We start from the raw sequence: 22,547 nt of genomic DNA, 5'->3' as shown, positions 1-22,547 counted from the left end.
GCAACATCGAGGATGACTTACGCTCTTAAAGTCCCCCAAAACACAGTCATGCACAAAGGCACCCTCTTCTCCAACTGCCTGCTTAACTTGAAACGAGGGCTTGAAAGGCTACCACCCACTGACCTTGTAAGGTCCTCAGGGAGTACTTATGTCGATGGCACAAAGAACGGCCACCCAAACACGTGCACCCAGGGAACAAGTCTACAATGCTGCAAAACACGGGCATTTATTTAGACAGTACAGAAAAAACACCCTCACCCTCACGTCCCCTCACCCTCCCTCACACCCTCACCCTCACACCCCCTCACCTTCAACATCCCCCTCCCCCTCATGCACCCTCACACACCCTCTCACCCTCACACCCGCTCACCCCCTCACACCCTCTCACACCCTCACCCTCACTCCCCCTCACCCACCCACCTCCTCACCCTCACACAACCCCTCACCCTCACTCCCCCTCACTGCCCCTCACCCTCAAGCCCCCTCACCCTCACACCCCCTCACCCGCACACACCTTCACACACCCTCACTCTCACTCTCACAACCCTTTCACCCTCGCAACCCTCTCACCCTCACACAGCCTCACTCAGCCTCACACCCCCTCACCCACACTCACCCTCCCTCACACTCCTTCACCCACCCTCGCACACCCTCTCACCCTCACACACCCTCGTTCACCCTCACACCCTCACCCTCACACCCCCTCACCCTCCTTCACCCTCACACCCCCTCACCCCCCACACACCCTTACCATCACACCCCCTCACCTTCACACACCCTCACAAACTCACACAACCTCACCCTCACAACCCTCACACCACCTCACTCACCCTCACACCCCCTCACCCTCACACACCCCCTCACACCCCCTCACCCTCACACACCCTCACTCACCCCCTCACCTTCACACCCCCTCATCTTTACAACCCCTCATCCTCCTACCCCCCTCACCCTCACACCCTTTCACCCTCACACACCCTCACTCACCCACCCTCACCCTCATACACCTCCTCACCCTCACACCCGCTCACCCTCACCCCCTCACCCTCTCACACCCCCTCACTTTCACACCCCCTCCCTCTCACACCCCCTCACCCTCACACCCCTCACCCTCACACCCCCTCACCCACCCTCACCCTCCCTTACACCCCCTCACCCCCTCTCACCCTCACTCACCCTCACACACCTTCACTCACCCTCACCCCACTTAACCCACCCTCACACCCCCTCACCCTCACACACCCTCACCCTCACACACCCTCACACCCTCTCACCCACCCTCACTCACCCTCACCTTCACACCCCCTCACCTTCACACCCCCTCACCCTCACACCCCCTCACTCTCACACCCCCTCACCTTCACACGCCCTCACCCTCACACACTCTTACACCCCCTAGCCCCCCTCTCACCTTCACACACCCTCACACCCCTCACCCCACTTAACCCACCATCCCACCCCTCACCCACCTCCCCCTCACACCCTCTCCCCCTCACACCCTCTCCCCCTCACTCCCCCTCACACCCCCTCACCCACCCTCACCCCTACACACCTTCATCCTCACACACCCTCACCCTCACATCCCCTCACCCTCCGCACCCTCACAACCCACCTCACCCTCACACCCCCTCATACCCCCTCACTCTCACACCCTCACGCACACCCCTTCACTCTCACACACCCTCACCCTCACACCCCCTCACCTTCACCCCCTCACATCCCCTCACAACCCTCTAACCCCCACACACCCTCACACCCTCACACACCGCCTCACCATCACACCCACACCCCCACACCCCCTCACTGTCACACCCTCACACCTGCACACTCTCACACACCCCCACACCCCCTCACAACCCCTCACCCTCACACCCCCTCACACCCACACCCCCTCACCCACCCTCTCACCCCCTCACACCCTCTCACCCTCACACCCACACCCCTCAACCCCTCATCATCACTTACCCTATCACCCTTTACACCCCCTCTCACCCCTTCACTCTCACACACCCTCACACACTCACACATCCTCACCCTCACACCCCCTCACCCCGTGACCTTCACCCCATCACCCTCACACCCCCTCTCACCCTCACACCCTCACCCTCACTCCCCCTCACCCACCCACCTCCTCACCCTCACACAACCCCTCACCCTCACTCCCCCTCACTGCCCCTCACCCTCAAGCCCCCTCACCCTCACACCCCCTCACCCACCTTCACACACCCTCACTCTCACTCTCACAACCCTCTCACCCTCACACAGCCTCACTCAGCCTCACACCCCCTCACCCCCCCTCACCCACACTCACCCTCCCTCACACTCCTTCACCCACCCTCGCACACCCTCTCACCCTCACACACCCTCGTTCACCCTCACACCCTCACCCTCACACCCCCTCACCCTCCTTCACCCTCACACCCCCTCACCCCCCACACACCCTTACCATCACACCCCTCACCTTCACACACCCTCACAAACTCACACAACCTCACCCTCACAACCCTCACACCACCTCACTCACCCTCACACCCCCTCACCCTCACACACCCCCTCACACCCCCTCACCCTCACACACCCTCACTCACCCCCTCACCTTCACACCCCCTCATCTTTACAACCCCTCATCCTCCTACCCCCCTCACCCTCACACCCTTTCACCCTCACACACCCTCACTCACCCACCCTCACCCTCATACACCTCCTCACCCTCACACCCGCTCACCCTCACCCCCTCACCCTCTCACACCCCCTCACTTTCACACCCCCTCCCTCTCACACCCCCTCACCCTCACACCCCTCACCCTCACACCCCCTCACCCACCCTCACCCTCCCTTACACCCCCTCACCCCCTCTCACCCTCACTCACCCTCACACACCTTCACCCCACTTAACCCACCCTCACACCCCCTCACCCTCACACACCCTCACCCTCACACACCCTCACACCCTCTCACCCACCCTCACTCACCCTCACCTTCACACCCCCTCACCTTCACACCCCCTCACCCTCACACCCCCTCACTCTCACACCCCCTCACCTTCACACGCCCTCACCCTCACACACTCTTACACCCCCTAGCCCCCCTCTCACCTTCACACACCCTCACACCCCTCACCCCACTTAACCCACCATCCCACCCCTCACCCACCTCCCCCTCACACCCTCTCCCCCTCACACCCTCTCCCCCTCACTCCCCCTCACACCCCCTCACCCACCCTCACCCCTACACACCTTCATCCTCACACACCCTCACCCTCACATCCCCTCACCCTCCGCACCCTCACAACCCACCTCACCCTCACACCCCCTCATACCCCCTCACTCTCACACCCTCACGCACACCCCTTCACTCTCACACACCCTCACCCTCACACCCCCTCACCTTCACCCCCTCACATCCCCTCACAACCCTCTAACCCCCACACACCCTCACACCCTCACACACCGCCTCACCATCACACCCACACCCCCACACCCCCTCACTGTCACACCCTCACACCTGCACACTCTCACACACCCCCACACCCCCTCACAACCCCTCACCCTCACACCCCCTCACACCCACACCCCCTCACCCACCCTCTCACCCCCTCACACCCTCTCACCCTCACACCCACACCCCTCAACCCCTCATCATCACTTACCCTATCACCCTTTACACCCCCTCTCACCCCTTCACTCTCACACACCCTCACACACTCACACATCCTCACCCTCACACCCCCTCACCCCGTGACCTTCACCCCATCACCCTCACACCCCCTCTCACCCTCACACCCTCACCCTCACTCCCCCTCACCCACCCACCTCCTCACCCTCACACAACCCCTCACCCTCACTCCCCCTCACTGCCCCTCACCCTCAAGCCCCCTCACCCTCACACCCCCTCACCCGCACACACCTTCACACACCCTCACTCTCACTCTCACAACCCTCTCACCCTCGCAACCCTCTCACCCTCACACAGCCTCACTCAGCCTCACACCCCCTCACCCCCCCTCACCCACACTCACCCTCCCTCACACTCCTTCACCCACCCTCGCACACCCTCTCACCCTCACACACCCTCGTTCACCCTCACACCCTCACCCTCACACCCCCTCACCCTCCTTCACCCTCACACCCCCTCACCCCCCACACACCCTTACCATCACACCCCTCACCTTCACACACCCTCACAAACTCACACAACCTCACCCTCACAACCCTCACACCACCTCACTCACCCTCACACCCCCTCACCCTCACACACCCCCTCACCCTCACACACCCCCTCACACCCCCTCACCCTCACACACCCTCACTCACCCCCTCACCTTCACACCCCCTCATCTTTACAACCCCTCATCCTCCTACCCCCCTCACCCTCACACCCTTTCACCCTCACACACCCTCACTCACCCACCCTCACCCTCATACACCTCCTCACCCTCACACCCGCTCACCCTCACCCCCTCACCCTCTCACACCCCCTCACTTTCACACCCCCTCCCTCTCACACCCCCTCACCCTCACACCCCTCACCCTCACACCCCCTCACCCACCCTCACCCTCCCTTACACCCCCTCACCCCCTCTCACCCTCACTCACCCTCACACACCTTCACTCACCCTCACCCCACTTAACCCACCCTCACACCCCCTCACCCTCACACACCCTCACCCTCACACACCCTCACACCCTCTCACCCACCCTCACTCACCCTCACCTTCACACCCCCTCACCTTCACACCCCCTCACCCTCACACCCCCTCACCTTCACACGCCCTCACCCTCACACACTCTTACACCCCCTAGCCCCCCACTCACCTTCACACACCCTCACACCCCTCACCCCACTTAACCCACCATCCCACCCCTCACCCACCTCCCCCTCACACCCTCTCCCCCTCACACCCTCTCCCCCTCACTCCCCCTCACACCCCCTCACCCACCCTCACCCCTACACACCTTCATCCTCACACACCCTCACCCTCACATCCCCTCACCCTCCGCACCCTCACAACCCACCTCACCCTCACACCCCCTCATACCCCCTCACTCTCACACCCTCACGCACACCCCTTCACTCTCACACACCCTCACCCTCACACCCCCTCACCTTCACCCCCTCACATCCCCTCACAACCCTCTAACCCCCACACACCCTCACACCCTCACACACCGCCTCACCATCACACCCACACCCCCACAACCCCTCACTGTCACACCCTCACACCTGCACACTCTCACACACCCCCACACCCCCTCACAACCCCTCACCCTCACACCCCCTCACACCCACACCCCCTCACCCACCCTCTCACCCCCTCACACCCTCTCACCCTCACACCCACACCCCTCAACCCCTCATCATCACTTACCCTATCACCCTTTACACCCCCTCTCACCCCTTCACTCTCACACACCCTCACACACTCACACATCCTCACCCTCACACCCCCTCACCCCGTGACCTTCACCCCATCACCCTCACACCCCCTCTCACCCTCACACCCTCACCCTCACACCCCCACAACCCCTTACCCTCACTACCTCTCACCCACCGCCTCCGCTCACACCCTCTAACCCTCATACCCCCTCACCCTCACTCCCCCTCACCCTCACACCCCCTCACCCTCACTCCCCCTCACCCTCACATCCCCTCACCCTGACACCCCTTCACCCTCACACACCCTTATCCTCACACCCCCTTACCCTCACATCCCCTCACCCTCACACTCCCTCACCCTCACACCCCCTCACCCACACCCTCACACACACACCCTTACACCCCCCTCACACACCCTCACCTTCACTCCCCTCACCCCCCCTCATCCTCACCCCCCTCACTCTCGCACACCCCTTCACCCTCACACACCCTCACCCCCTCACCCTCACTCTCACAACCCTCACACACCCTCACTCACCGTCACACACTCTCACCGTCACACACTCTCACCCTCACACCCCCTCACACACCCTCACCCTCACACACCCTCACACCATCTCACCCTCACACCATCTCACCCTCACACCCCCTCGCCCTCACACACCCTCTCACCCTCACACACCATCACACCCTCACCCTCACCCTCACACCCCCTCACCCCACACCCCCACACCCCCTTACTCACCCTCACCCCCTCACCTTAACACCCCCTCATCTTCACAACCCCTCATCCTCATAACCCCTTATCCTCACAACCCTCACCCTCTCACACCCCAACCCACCCTCACACACACCCCCACTCACCCTCACCCTCACCAGCATAGCATAGCAAAGCATAGCATAACAAAACACAGCATAGCATAACAAAAAAAGATAGGATAGCATAGCATAGCATAACAAAACATAGCATAGCAAAACACAACAAAGTAAAGCATAGCATAACAAAACACAACGAAGCATAGCAAAACATAGCGTAATAAAACAAAGCATAACATAACAAAGCATAGCAAAACAACACATAGCATAGTATAACAAAACATAGCATAGCATAACAAAACATAGCAAAACATAGCATAGCATAACAAACCATAGCCTAATAAAACAAAGCATAGCATAACAAAGCATTGCAAAACAAAACATAGCATAACAAAACACAACAAAACATACACCCTCTAACCCTCACACCCCCTCATCCTCACTCCCCCTCAACCTACCTCGCACCCCCTCACCCTCACTCCCCCTCAGCCTCACTCCCCCTCAGCCTCACTCCCCCTCACCCTCACTCCCCCTCAGCCTCACACCCCCTCACACACCCTTACCCTCACACCCCCTCACCCCCTCGCCCTCACACTCCCTCACCCTCACACACCCTCACCCACACACCCCCTCACCCACACCCTTACACTCCCTCACACACCCTCATCCTCACCCTCACACCCCCTCACCCCCCTCACTCTCACACCCCCTCACTCTCCCACACCCCTCAACCCCTCACCCTTACACCCCCTCACCCTAATTCCCCCTCACCCTCACTCCCCCTCACACCCCCTCACCCCCCTCACCATCACACACCCCTAACCCTCACACCCCTTCACCCTCACACACCCCTTCACCCTCACACCCCCCTTCACCCTCATACACCCCTTCACCCTCACACACCCCTTCACCCTCACACACCCCTTCACCCTCACACACCCCTTCACCCTCACATACCCCCTCACACCCCCGCACACCCCCTCACACCCCTCACACACCCTCACTCACCATCACACACCCTCACCCTCACTCCCTCTCACACACCCTCACCCTCCTCACCCTCACACCCCCTCACCCCCCTCACCCTCACATACCCTCACCCTCACACACCCTCACACCCCTCACCCACCCTCTTACCCTCTCACCCTCTCACCCCATCACACCCTCATCCTCACACACCCTCACCCCCACACCCCCTCACCCTCACAACACCTCATCCTCACAACCCCTCATCCTCACAACCCTCACCCTCACACACCCTCACTCACCCTCACACACCCCCACTCACCCTCACCAGCATAGCATAGCAAAGCATAGCATAATAAAACACATCATAGCATAACAAAAAAAATAGGATAGCAAAGCATAGCATAGCATAACAAAACAAAGCATAGGATAGCAAAACAAAACATAGCATAACAAAACTTAGCATAGCAAAACACAACAAAGCAAAGCATAGCATAACAAAACACAACAAAACATAGCATAGCAAAACATAGCATAATACAACAAAGCATAGCATAACATAACAAAGCATAGCAAAACAAAACATAGCATAGTATAACAAATCATAGCATAGCATAACAAAACACAACAAAACATAGCATAAGATAACAGAACATAGCATAACATAACAAAACAAAGCATAGCATAACAAAACCTAGCAAAACATAGCATAACAAAACATAGCATAACAAAACAAAGCATTGCATAACAAAGCATTGCAAAACAAAACATAGCATAACAAAACACAACAAAACATAGCAGAACAAAACATAGCATAAGATAACAAAACATAGCATAACAAAACATAGCATAGCATAACAAAACATAGCATAACAAAACAAAGCATAGCATAAAAAGCATTGCAAAACAAAACATAGCATAACAAAACACAACAAAACATAGCAGAACAAAACATAGCATAAGATAACAAAACATAGCATAGCAAAACAGCATAGCATAACAAAACACAACAAAACATAGCATAGCATAACAAAACACAACATAACATAGCATAACAAAACAAAGCTTAGCGTAGCATAACAAAACATAGCGTAACAAAGCATAGTATAGCATAACAAAACATAGCATAACAAAGCATTTCATAACAAAACAAAGCATAGCATAATAAAACACAAGAAAACATAGCATAACAAAGCATAGCATAGCAAAACACAGCAAAACGTAGTATAGCATTACCAAAACACAACAAAACATACTTTAGCATAACAAAACAAAGCATAGGATAGCAAAACAAAACATAGCATAGCATAACAAAACATAGCATAGCAGAACAAAACATAGCATAACATAAAACATAGCATCACAAAACAAAACACATAGCATAACAAAATATAGCAAAACATAACAAAAGATATCATAGCTTAATAAAACACAACAAAAAATAGCATAGCAAAACAAAACATATAATAGCATACCAAAACATAGCATAGCATACCAAACACAACAAAACAAAGCATAGCAAAATAAAGCATAGCATAATAAAACACAACAAAATATAGCATATCATAACAAAACATAGCATAGAATAGCAAAACATAGCCTAGCATAACAAAACAAAGCATAGCATAACAAAACATAGCATAGCATAACAAATCAAAGAATAGGATAGGAAAACATAGCATAGCATAACAAAACAAAACATAGGTTAGCAAAACAAAACATAGCATAGCATACAGCATCACTCAGCACCACCACAGCATCACTCAGGGGCACCACACCATCACTATGCGCTATCACAGCATCACTGAACGCCACTGCATCAATCGTTCGCCACCACAGCATCAATCTGTGCAACCATTCAACAACTGGTTCAAATATGTTCTCTCAATGTTTCAAGCTTTATTACAAATGTAACAAAAAGATGTTAATATTTCACTTCTGTTCTTGGATTTTCGTCACAATAAAATACACTGAACATAATCTTCACAAAAGTTATTTACAAAAGTTTAAGCTATTGCCATTATAAATTACAGTAACTTTTATTTAAGTATTAATTATTTTAAAAAAATTAAAAGCCATTGTTATTTGTAATATCAATACATGTAAGTCACGTAAATACAACACATTGCATTAAAAATGCTATAGGTGTCACATTTGCGAAAGTTAGAACTATTGGCATTGTAAATGACAAAGCTATTAATTTCTCTATTTTCAAAAACAAAACATAAATAAAAAATGTGTCATTTACAATACCAATAGCTCAAACTTTCCTAATGCGAGACCTATTGCATTGCAAATGCTTGTTTAATTGTTCTTGTAATATACTCAAGCTGCCACTTAGCCCCATCAGAGCACGTTTCATGGTGATGAGGCGTAGGATGAGGAGAGACACTGAGCTAGAAGATATCACTCAATAGGCCATGCTAGGGGTAAAGGACATATAGAGTGCAGGCCAAGCACAAACTTGGATACACATTTTCAGCCCTTTCTATTTCTTCTTACAGATGGGCAGTAGAAAAGAGGGTCTCGTGCCACAAACAGTGGCATTGCGCCAGGTCAAGATGTACGGTGTCATGGAAGGCTGAGTTTAGGCTTTTGATTGATTGGCATGGCAGCAGCACTCCAGTGAGGTAGCTTTATCCATGCATGACTTATATGGGACTTTGTGTACAAGGCAAGTGTAGTGTTGGCAGTTGTGTGATCTAGTCATTTCAAGCACTCATTGATTCGCTAGCCTGGTTTCAGCCTTTGACTGTCAAGGATAACTGCATCAGTAGTTGCTGTTAGGAACCCACTGCAAGAACAAAGAAACTTTTCGGAGAAGAAGAAACTGGATTTGTTTGCGACACCATTTACTTGAGGATCAAGTGATAGATATTTGTTGAATGTGACCCCATTGTTGATAACCTTTCTAGAAAGAAGGTGGCTGGGATGGCAAATGTGGGCTAGTGGACTGGTAGGGAGGTGAGACAACCCTATCCTAAGTTTAGGTACTCCTTCTGTAATGTACGGAGTCATTCCATCCTTTATTGCATATAAGAGGGAGGTAGTCGACAAATTGTCAGGGATTCATGCTCTCCTCTCGTCTTTTATGTAAATTGGATCTTGGTATTGTCGACTTGCAGCTGGAGCCATGGACGTTGCTGGGAAGAGGTGCTAACGCACTGCAGGTATTTGTTGTAGCAAAAAAGGCTCGTTTTACCTAGTGGTTACAGCTAACCAGGAAGGAACAAGAACATTGCAGTGCCATTCTCCTTACCTACTACATCACAAAGAGGAGAAATATTTTACGGTTAATGATATTGAAGACTGCGGAGAGGTCAAGAAGGATCATAGCACACACAGGGCTGAGCAGCTTCTCTCAAAGAGTGACTTTGGCAGCAGATAGAATGCTGTTTTATCCAGTTGGGGAGAAGAGTTGTCCCCTTAGCACTGCTACAAGACTGAAATCGATTACCCTTGTAGCATTGTTATAGATTTGTCCTTTAGATCATGGGGGATCTTCCCTGAGGAGCAGTGGGTTTGATGAGGGTTGCTATGGAAGACAGAGCCATTTAGATAATCGTCACTTTGCAAAGTTTGTGGGCGGGGTTTTAGTTATAGTAAGAGATGTGTCTTTCAGACTTTCTGTATTACAGCTTCCATAGTTTAGCAGAGCTTTGTGCTGGAGATCTTTTCTAATCACACTGGAGCGAATGCACAGACATATAATTGGAATTTAATGAATCAGTGGAATTAGGGGAGGTCATATAACTGACTGGGCAAACTTTCGACCTGCACATCTCTGGAATGCTGCATATTTTCTCCAGATGTGGAAGACGTGATCTTTTTCACTGTCATTTCAGGTTTTACAAGAGTGCAGATTGTATTCTTGTTGGACAACAGTAAATATGGGGGATGGTCACGTAGTGTTTGTAGAACTTTCAAAGAGATTTTTTTCAGGTGATCTTGAACCAGCAGTGACACAGTTGATGGAAATGAGCCCTGGTGGTAATCAAAATTATGTGATTCGCGATGATCACACCCAGGGTGTCCACTGCTTGCTCACATTTCAGTTTGAGCTGTCACAAGCTGGAACTCTCTAACAATAACGATAATCCATAATGAAAATCCATAATAGCTTCTATGCAGTAGGTGCCGGGGTAATATGTTGTTGAAGACTTTGAACACACCTTTCTGCATTTTATTCTGTTCTGCAATCTTCCCTACCAAGCGTGTGGCAATATGATTTTCCTTAAAGGTGACATAAATAATTGGAAATCCAACTCGACACCTTGCAGTTACCATGACACATCCTCAAAAGCAAAGAATTTTGTGTAAAACATATTTCTAGATGGTTTTTCACACTTTATAAATAAAGTATAGTCTACATACACCAGAACTCTGGTGTAGGAGATGGAAGTAGGTTGGTTTAAAAAGGACATTATAGTAAAGGTCAAGAGCATAACAGAACGTAGATTACCGGATGACCCGAATATTCCACCCAGGACTTGTGTCCATTTTCTTTCTTGGTCTAGGAAATGTTATTTTTCATCAAACTGATCACGCATATGCAAGTAGTGGGCCATTGATGCAAATGTGATAGCTAAAACTCAGACACAATTTTGCAGTGTTTAAGAACATGATGGTGAAAATGAGTATGTAGAACCTCAGTCACTGTGGGCCCCATTCTTGAAATGTTGCCAAGCGGATGGAGAGGAGTTGGCCTGGTCGACCTCGAAACTGGGGAACCGGGTTTGAGTCTCGGCAATGACGCTGAACATCCTGTGATTCTGGGCAAAGCACTTAATCTCTCCGTATCTAACAAAAATGATGCATGTGTCCTCATGTAACGCAACTGGTGCTATGTAAAGCGCTCTGATACCTAATACCGGGTCAAGTTTGCGCTATATAAAACTCCGTAAAAAAAATGTTAAAAAACAGGAAGTGTTGGGTAGTTCCATTGAACATTTTTATTATCAACTAAGCCAGCAACATTACAAAGGATTGGCTACACTAATAGGGAGAAACTTTGAAAAAGGGGGGATTCATGGATTGGCTTTTGACATAATTTTCAACATTTGGTAGGATGTGAAGACTGTTTGACTTCATTGTGTTTTATGTCTGATGCGGAAAATCAACCTGTGCGTATAATAGAATGTCATGGAGTTTGACGTGATGTAGCAAATAATTATTTTCTTTGTAATCTCCTGTTCTAGAATAATCGATTCTGAGTAATAATAACGTATTTAAATAATTACCCTTATAACCTATCAGCAAAATCAGAAGGAGTCAGTAAAATTAAGCTCCTTTTGAGACACTTACTTGGACACTATCCTATGTTTCACTACATGCTTCTGCTGCTGCAGTGGGTAAAAGGAATGGCAAGGTGTGGTAACATGAATATCAAGTAGGTGATCCATGCCTGTCTCTAGACTTGTTTTTTCCCTTTGCAGATGCTGACACAGAAGCACCAGCATGGCCCACTGTAGCTAAAATGTCTGTATCTGGACAGACCCGTTGGCTCCCAGCTCCAGGAGGAGGGCAGACAGAAGACAAGGCTTTACACAGTGCAGGAGGTACGTAATATCTGTAAATACGTTTGGTCTACTGTGTTGTAATATAAAACATTTCTTTTTTTTCATAACAAGTTTTATTGCGTGTTTGTGACATAATAGCCTGCCGGGCTACATACATATATTGGATCGCATGTTTAACTAATGAACCATAACATCATAAACCCAATGCAAGGTTCGTCGTGATCTATAAATATAGTCCCTAGGTGGTGTTGTAGTCTTTGAAAAGTATTGTTCGATATATCACATCTCAGGATTGTATGTTTGGATTTCAGAATCTATGACTTCGGAAATCAACGTTTAGTCTTCCAGCACAAATCCACAACATTCAGCCCATCTCCGCCATATTTTTGTGTGCTTCTATGGGCATCCTTGTACCCGAAAAACTGGTAGTTCCAGTCCCATACAAATGTCCATCCGTTTTTTCCATGTCTTTACTGCCGGAGGTTTATCTGACTTCCATAGTCTTGCTATGTCTCGCTTAGCAAGGGTGAGACCTACCTGTAGCAAGTGTCTCTTATATCTATTGCCTCTGATTTCATCCGCTATGTGGAGTAGTATTAGCCTGGGGGATTTGGATAGCTCCAAACCTAGAATATCTGTAAAGTATGTAATTATCCCTCGTCTTTCCGGCATTTTAGGCATATGGGGGATTCTATCAATCCAGCCCTCCATAATTTATAGCGTGTATATTGGGCCCTAGAAATTTTAACTGGATTAGTCTCAAGCGTGAGGAGATCGCTACCCTTCGAGGGGATTCCATAGCTTCTGCCCAGTCATCAGCATCAAGGGTGCCAATGCCTGCTTGCCAAAAGGTCTTCGGCTTTTCAAGTGGTGTGGTACTTTGTGTAATGAGAGATTGGTATATTTTTTAAATTTTATGATTGCCAAGATCACCCATCAATGGTTTGCCTTTTAATGAGTTAAAATCTGGAAGTGACTCTATCTTGGCTATGTGGGGCATGATAGCATGACAAAGCTGCAGATACCTATAGAACTGGGAGTTTGGCATTGAATATTCGTGTCTGAGTTCTTGAAATGATTTAAGTTTAAGGCTGTGCATTATGTCCCTGATAGTGGGGATTCCTGTCTGGTCCTTCCCACTAAAGCACTGAAGATCCGCCAGGTGAGGCAGTAATCTGTTTCGCCATAGAGGCGTCTTGCACGTAATACGTTACCACCAGCCTTTCCATCTGAGAGAATGCCGGCAGGTGAGTATTACCGCTCTGGTGGCAGGGCCTGTACGTCTGATCGACTATATAGGTATGATATAAGTGTGGGTCATCAAGTAGCCATCTCTCCACTGCATAGGCCAGATCATCACAGGGTCCGTACCACCAGTCGTTTAACAGCTGTAGGTGTGATGCTTCATGGTAGGCTTGGATATCTGCAGCAGCTATTCCACCGCAGTATGTTCATTGAAAGCATGTGCCTAGTGCAACGCCTAATGCGCCACCACCCTATAGAAAATGTCCTAACATGCTGTTAATTTGGCGGAACCAGAATTATGGTACTGGATATGGGTGGTTTTGTAGATAAAGGAGTTGTGGAAGAGAGATAATTTTGAATATGGCAAATTTCCCATGGAGGGATATGGGTAGCCCTGACCATAATCGTATGTCTAACAGTGTCTTTTTAGTTGTGGCCCTGATGTTTTGACCCCACAACATCTTTTGATCTTCCGATAGGAAGACCCCCAAGTATTGCGGCCCCTCTGCAGCATGTGTTAAATTTACGGCCAATTCGCCATTCCCTAGAGTACCCTGTAGTGGCCAGATCGTCGTTTTCGTGTATAATCCAGATGTTTTCCCGAACACACGCATTATCTGTAGGATTCTGGATCCCGATTTGTATGGGTCTGTGAGGAAAAAATAGAATATCACCTGCATATAATGCTATGTGGTCTGAGATTTTGGGTGTCCATTCGAAGCCTCTAGTGAGTGCTTCTTTACAGACCCATGTGGCCAAAGGTTCAATCACAAGCCCGAATAGTAGGATGGTTAGGGGGCACCCTTGTTTTGTACCCCGTCTGACAGGGAGGGGGGATGAAATGCAGTCTGTTATCTTAATAGTTGCAGTCAGGTCTGTATATAAGAGACGAATATATGCTACAAAGCATGGGCCGAAGTTATGTCTCCTGAGCAACATGAAAAGATATGTCCAGCTGACTGAATTAAAGGCCTTATCTATGTCGGCCAATAATAGTGCAGCTGGCCTACCTAGTTGGTCTACCACTGCTATGGCATTATGGACCCTTCTAATATTGTGGTGGGTGGAGCGGCGAGGCATGAAGCCCGTCTGATCTAGATGGTATGGTATGTATGGTAGTAGCCTATTTGTGAGGACTTTTGCTAGTAGTTTCGCCTCTGTATTCAGGAGAGATATGGGGCGATAGGAGGCATGTTGGTCAGGGAGTCTGCCTGGTTTAGGGAAGACCACTATCTCCGCGTGTCTCCAGTCAGCTGGTAAGCGGGTAATTTCTATTGCATCTTGGATGGTGTTAAGGAGGTGGGGTCCTAATTCTGGTATATAGGTCTTATAAAATTCACTGGATTAGCCATTAGTGCCTGCTGCTCGGCTAATCTGCAATTCTGTTACTTCCTTTGTTAATTCCTCTAAGGTTATGGGTGCGTCTAGGGCAGGGGTCTTCAAACTGTGTGGCGTGACCCCAGGAGTGCCGAGGAGCGATGCAGAGGGGGTCGTGCATTCCCAGTCACACTTCTGCTCAGGCCCAAGGGCTTCAGCCCCCCTCTTCCCCCGTCCTGTGTCTCAGCCGGGCTGCTGCAGTGCAACTGGAGCTGCTGGGGCCTCAGCTGGGCAGTGTCTGGAGTCTTATCTCTGGCACGCCTGTCAGTGTTTTTCACAGGTCTTTAAAGGCTATTTACATATTTACAAGCCTTTGTAAACTGGTTACAGAGGCTTAGTGTTCTTTCCTGATTCCAGTACCACCCGGGTCCCACTCTGCCTATTCCTTACATTTGTATTTTACATTTACTGCTGTAGTGTGAGAATGCATTTCATAAAAAGCAATATAAAGTAGGGTTGCCAAAAGTAAAATGCCTGTGTGTGTTGTTTAAAGAGCCTGCAGAGACCTCCTCTTTACACTAAATAGATTTATAAATCAGAAAAGTATGTATTCATTTATTATGTGACTTTTCTGTCTTTGTTCTCTATAATTATCAGTCATGGATCATTGAGGCAGTCCTAGAACACAATTAAAAGTGTTTTCAATTTAAATTTGCTGTTCAAAGTATGCACATAAAAGTGCTTGAAATACAGCTTTAGGTGACTGCTTATTTTTGTACCAACAGGGCCATCAAAATCATCTGCTGGCAACCCTAACTATAGGACTGGAAGTTTGTTGCAGGATCAGCACATTATTTATTTCCTCCACCCTGGATCCCTGATTAATGCCATAATATCAATAGTTTAACTTAGATCTTAAACCCTACGCCGCCGTCAATAACATGCTTCAAGTGTCTGGGAATGCACTCTGCATTCAGACAACTCACTGCTCATTCTCTCCCTTCACTTTCACGCGCACCCTGCACTCATAGCGATCACAATGCACTCCCACTGATCACCAGTCACTCGCATCATTCACCTTCTCACCCTGCACTCACAATGATTACTCTGCACTCACAATGCACTTGCGCTGTTCACCCTATAACTCACCCTGCAGTCACACAAGCACACTACTCATCCTGCACTCATGTGCCACTTCACTCACCTGTCCCCCACACTGCTGAATATACAACTCACTCAAACAAGCCCAGCAGTAATCATAAATGTATGCGTCCTATTCTGAACTAGCATCCACACCCAAATTCATATGGTCACCTCACTCAACCTGCAGTCACTCCTCTCACCCTACTCTCACACTGTTTCATCGCTCAACAGGCACTCACATGGGCACTCTTGTCACCCACACAGTGCAGAGCGTTAATGTGCCTGCTACAAAGAATATGTACCTTGCAAATCACAGAAATGAGTGTGAGTAAACTATAAGTAGCGCTATAAAAAAATGAAATGTTTGTCATAAAGGTGCTATAGAGAGATGAGGTGCATTGCTGGTGAGATGTAGTGAGGGAATTTATGGAGAAGAAGGAAACGGGGGTGGGGCACCAAAAAAGGCTGTTGCACCGTGTGCAATCAGGGTTAGGGCCAGCCCTGGCTGGGAGTGTTAAAGAGAACCCCACCCCCCCAGAAGTTCTGGTCTAGTGGCTTCCCTGCTTCTGCCGATTATTATTATTTACATTTGTAGTGCGCTACTGTTACCAAAAGATGTCCTGGGGCTAATAACCATCTGCTGCCTGAAGGCAAATGAGAAACACACATAAGGAGAAAGGGAACCAGCCAAATGGGGTAACCAACAGAGCATAAAGATAGGTTTTTATATCTTTCTAAAGGACAATAGATTTTTGGTGGAGCGTAGCAAAGGAGGGTGCAAGTACCATAACTGCGCAGCCTGCACCAAAACAGACAACTCATGCCTTCTTGAATTAGGGAACAATAAGTAGAGTGGCACAGGCTGAGAGGAGCATACAGGTCCGACCCGTATGCTTGGTGAGAAGAGATGAGATGATGAGAGAGGACAGCAAGGGAGTGAGAGAATTTGAGTGAAGAGGTCAGGGATGAGGAGAAATGTAAATTGCAGAAGAGAAGAACAATGAAGCATCTGTCGCGGATGGCCAGTAGTACAAACCTCAACGTAGCTCCATGTCCATCCAATGGATCCTCGAACACCCTGATATCTTCATGTCAATATAAAATTAAACACTTAATGTACCGGCCAATATGAAGCACCAAAATACCGCCAAGTCTCATGAGATGTGGAAGGTTCTAATGTATTTCTTCGGGTACATGTATTAAGTCACTTGTGGGAATTAGACGTTTCGTCTACGAATATTTTACCCCAATCAGGGTCCCCAGTCTTAGAACACCATGTCGAGCAGGAGCAGTGTCGCCGTTTATCCTTGGGGTGTTTCTGTGTTCAATGGGATGCTCCAGATGAAGAGTCTGAGTCATGGCGTGGGTGTGTGTGCAAACGAGAGTGCCCCCCCAAGCTGTACTGGGACCTAGCCCGGCTGCCTCTGGGGTCGGAAGACCGCAACGTCCAACCCCTATTGGGTGCCTCACCTCTCAGGTACTGGTATATGTGAAGGCCACTGATGGTTCTTCAGGAGACCAGGCACAATGCTGTGTCTTGAGGACCCTCTGCGGTGATGATCCTTATGTCACCGGGTGGACTGTAGTCCGCTCACCCCAGGAGTCCAGATATGGGCTGTAGTGCGTCTCTGTGTATGGCCTGATACGCCTCACTCCAGCTATGGTTGCTGCTGTTGGGGTCGCACGTCTTGCCTCCATCCCACCTCTGTCCACGGGGCTTCTGGTACTGCTGATTGTGGTGGGACCAACACGGACCACTAGAGCACCCAGGGCTGTTTGCAGCATGTCTCTCTCAGTGCGCGGGTCCTCTTTACTGATATGCCTCTTGACCTTGCCTAGTTCGCAGTTGCTGCCAGTAAAGCCACGCGGATCATGCCCAGCTCACATCTCGCTGCTGCAGCCAGCCCCTCGGCGAGATTTCAAGCGCCTCAATTCTTCTGTGGTGGGCGCATGCTCAGGATCCCGTCCTTGTCCGGTGTGGCTGCGCTGCAGCACACCAGGCTCCACATCCGACTCCCTGTTGGTGATTTGGTGGCCCAGAGTGTGGCGTGGCGTGGCTCTGAGCATTGCGTCAGTGTGGGAATGCCGGCATCTCAGTCCGGTATCTCTGGCGCCGCTTGATGTCTACTGGGGGTGCCAGTAAATTTTAGGTGGCATTAAGTGAGGATTTGGTAGGATATTGGAATCAGGCTGACTGAGCTGGCTAATACGCGTCTGCCATGTTGGACCGCTCGGCCACTTCCCCCATACAAAGCATTATCGTACTTAGCCTTTATGCTCATTTATGTTCCATGCCCTTGTTACCACTGAGCCTGTCTGACAGATGATGTGTGACTAGAATGTCACAAGTGTGTAATGCATAGATCATGGCATCATTGTCACTATTGGCTCCATTTTACCAATCCCTACGTAACCAACAGCAGACTCCTCTTGCCATGTAAAGTGATAGGGAGTTTTCCTGACATACTTGTTTGTGCAAAAGAGTCTATAGCTAGAAAAAAAGAGTCTGTGCTCAATACGCAACCCAGGTAAAGCAATCTCATGAAATCTTTGACAACCTTATAGACCAGACAATCCTTGGTCCATACCTTACTTATAAATTGTCATTGTAAAGCCTGGTAACACAAGTATTTCCCAGTTTTGAGGTGCACTTACTACTGGACTGTGTGCTTCCTACAGCTGCTTGGAACCAAGTCCATACATTTGGTGAATTAAGAATTAACCATTCAATGCCTCATACTACCCATATTAACTACCTCAGCAACATCTGTTTCTCTACATATTCTTCTGGGGTCCATGTAGAAGAACCAGTGTATATAAGTTCTACTGATACATGCAAAGTTACCTGTGATATAGCCAAGATTTGGTTTTGAAAAATGAAATAAAAACCTAATAAAAAATGTATGCTGGCTAAAAGTAACGAGCTGTGAGGGCTTCAAGTTACAGTGCATATCTCAAGGTTCGGCAATATTCTTTGGCCAACAGTTTCTGAAATTTTTTAGCCTGGCAAACTTTATTCGGACTATTTCAGTGCCTGCTTTTACTAACCTTTTCACTGGTCTCTATCTTTTCTGTCCCAGCATAATGAATTGGTAATAGCCTTTCAGGGGAAATTCAAGTAGTTGAAAACCAAACAGTTGTTCAACTGCTGTACCTACAAATATTTATTTTGCAGGACTGGTTGATATACCATGAAATGTCAACCCAAAACCAAACATTGCTCTTAGTAAATCCAAAAATTAACCAAAATGCTGAAATCATTAGATAACAGGCCTCCAATGGTTCTAATATTAAAAGACTTCTTAGATGCATTTGAGACACTGAAATACCTTATTTTAATTTAGGGGGTTTCCTCTAGGTTCAGTCTCTCCATGAACAACAACTGAAACACTTTACCAAGGATTGTCCCTTATTGCTCTGTCCTCTGCATTTGCTCTTGATGTCCGCACGTATTCAGATGGTGCGGTGTTGGAAAGAATGATGGGATGTTCTGTGGGCCAATCGGAACATGGTCTTTCTAGATAACAAAATCTGGATATGGTGACTTATGCCTCAGAGAAGTCACACTGGCCTAGGCAGGCGATGCGTTCCAGCAACCGCTAACTGAACCGCTATTGATCGCAGAAATCAAAGATGCAGAATGCCGAGTGGTGAGGCCTTGAGAGCCAATATCCTTTCAGTTGACCTCCCCGTAATATACAAGGAAGCAAGAGCAAAGTGATTCTTACCCTCCACATTTCATGACCCTCTAACTATATCACTACTTCTGCCCAAAGAACACCCACTAAACACTCCTCCCTCAGACCTCTGTTTCTGCTGCTGAACTTGGTCTTGTTGGATGAATCTGGGTTAATACCAGGCCAACCCATATTGCGTAAGGTTCGTACCCTGTTGTCCATTATAAACCAGCCAGTCTATATAGCCAGACAGTATTAAGAGCTACAACTGTTTTTCTAGATGCCAACAAAGCCTTCGATCCACTGGAGTGGAGCTTCTTGTTTACAGTCCCTGGCTGGAGAGGGACATGGTGGAATGGATTAAGCTGCTTTATGCTCAATATATGTCCTATATCAGAATAAAGTGTACACTATCCACACAGATCAAAATCTCTAGAGGGACAAGGCAATAGTTCTCAGTTTCACCAGTCTTATAAGTGAATGCACTAGAGCCAATGGTGTGCATGCTGTCAACATCATTCAGCACGAGGGCTTCACTTTATATTACTGCTGTCAATGTATGAAGATGATATATTATTGTTGGTCAGAGACCCTCTCATCTAATCCCACCTCCATTGTATGTGAAGCAATTAGATTTAGTGGAGACTCTGGTTTTAAAATTAACTGGTAAAAATCACAAATATTTCCATTAATAAAGGACACAAATATATGCAATGTTGACTGTTTCAGGTTGGTGCCCTTTGGTCTATTAAATACTTAGGCAGGAATTTATAAGTGGCGCAACATGTTATCAGTGCCAATTACAGAGTCACGTGCACCAAGAATAGCTGAACAAGTAAACTGCTGAATTCGCCTTCCATTATCGCTTGTGGGTCAAATAGTCTTGATAAACATTGTGGTGTTGCCAAACCTTTTCCTACTCCTTAATATGCCATACCCACTGACCCATCAATTTGACCAGTTTGAACTCCCTCCTGATCAAACTGGCCTGGTTAAGCAAACAGTTGCACCTTAAATGGCATACACTGATAGAAACATAGAAACGGAAGTGTTTAAACAGCATCTAAATTTGAGCTGTACTTCGTATGCGACCAAGCTCTGTAGGCCCTTTACTGGTTTCCGTTCCCGCCATTCCTAACACATTTATGATCAGAACGAGATATTGCATACCGACAACCCCATACATGATACATTATACTTGAACATCTGTGTAAAAGGCCCTTAGGTAGACTGGACCAGAAGCTTGCACCAGTTGGGGATTCACAATCCAAGTAAGATGAGGACTAGTACCACATTTACTCACCTACCCTGCAACTTCTAAATAGCCCATCAATACCACTTTAGCTGGAAACAAACAGCAAAACCGATATGATAAATTTAAGGCCCGGAGTATTAGGGGACATATTCCGTGACAGTACGTTTCTGCCGCTACAACAAGAACACTCGTTTTTCAAAGCACGCTGCTGGATACCTTCCTCTGCACTACTCCTGCCAAGTCAAAGTTCTAATGTTTCCTCAGCTACCCCCTCATTCTTTTCCCTCAGCCTGGTAATAATCACTCCGAGCTGACAGTGCCCAAGATGTGGATGGTAATATTGAATGGGAGTCTGAGATGAGCACACAAATTATGGATGAGCAAGGGACGTGCATACTGAGGAAGTATCCTATATTAATAAACATTCTGATTTATTATCAATTCTTTCACAGGGTGTACTATCAGCCCAAGGACATGGTGGGAAGAGGGTATGGGAATGAGTTACAGTGCCATTGCTACTGTGAACAAGAGGTAGGGTTTTCCCACCTAACGTAGTCATACTGGGGTATGGCAAAATATTGATCCAAGGTGTTTCGGGCTCTGTCTCCTGCTTAGCCAGCCTTGGTTGATGGCACTGTTGACTTATGTAAAGGATATACCAGTAGCTCTTTGCTGTCCCTCTCCAAACATTTTGAATGGCAAAAAACCTTATTATATTTTAACGATAAAAAAGGTGATTATGTTTCTCTCTCACAACAATCTTCTAAGCCTAGAGATATTTGAGGATTTCTGCATCTTCTCTACTTAGCCAAGGCACATCATAAAGAAGGTAGAACCTCTGATAGATGATGTGGGGAAGTGTGGCTCAGGGGTTAGAGGCGGCAGACCCGGAAGCTGAGATCGGCCCTGGACCAGGGTTCAATTCCCCGCCTCGGCGGGTCTTGGGCTAAAAATTCCACGGACTCGATAATTCTCGCTCCGGTGCCTTCTCAACTCACGGGTTCACACTCTGCGACTCTGGGCAATAGCTTGCTTAATCTCCACAACGGCCCCTCGCGGCGGGATGCCTGGCTTTCACCTTGTGGATACCCTGCTGGGGTTAACTCACAGGGGAATACCAGGACGGGTTCCCTAAGCAAGCGCCGGGAAACCCACTGCGGGTAGCTGTGCGCTATATAAGCTCAAATACATTTACATAAGTTAACTTGAGTCACCAAAAACTTAATTTTCCGG

General features: G+C 48.5%; 1 protein-coding gene across 4 annotated transcripts in view; it reads left to right on the top strand.

The window, feature by feature from the left end:
• TKFC (triokinase and FMN cyclase) overlaps positions 1-22,547 on the top strand; it is a 222,592-nt gene that overhangs the window by 174,571 nt on the left and 25,474 nt on the right. For all 4 annotated transcript variants that reach the window (XM_086955605.1, XM_086955604.1, XM_086955606.1 and 1 more), the window contains exon 12: positions 12,594-12,716. In XM_086955605.1, the coding sequence (XP_086811731.1) occupies positions 12,594-12,716 (123 nt within the window). The remainder of the gene's footprint in view (positions 1-12,593; positions 12,717-22,547) is intronic.

Source organism: Lissotriton vulgaris, chromosome 2_1, assembly GCF_964263255.1.
Source record: "Lissotriton vulgaris chromosome 2_1, aLisVul1.2, whole genome shotgun sequence".
NCBI classification, from domain to species: Eukaryota; Metazoa; Chordata; class Amphibia; order Caudata; family Salamandridae; genus Lissotriton; species Lissotriton vulgaris.
Note: the sequence above shows the minus strand (reverse complement) of the source record. Positions and strands in the feature narration are given on the sequence as shown.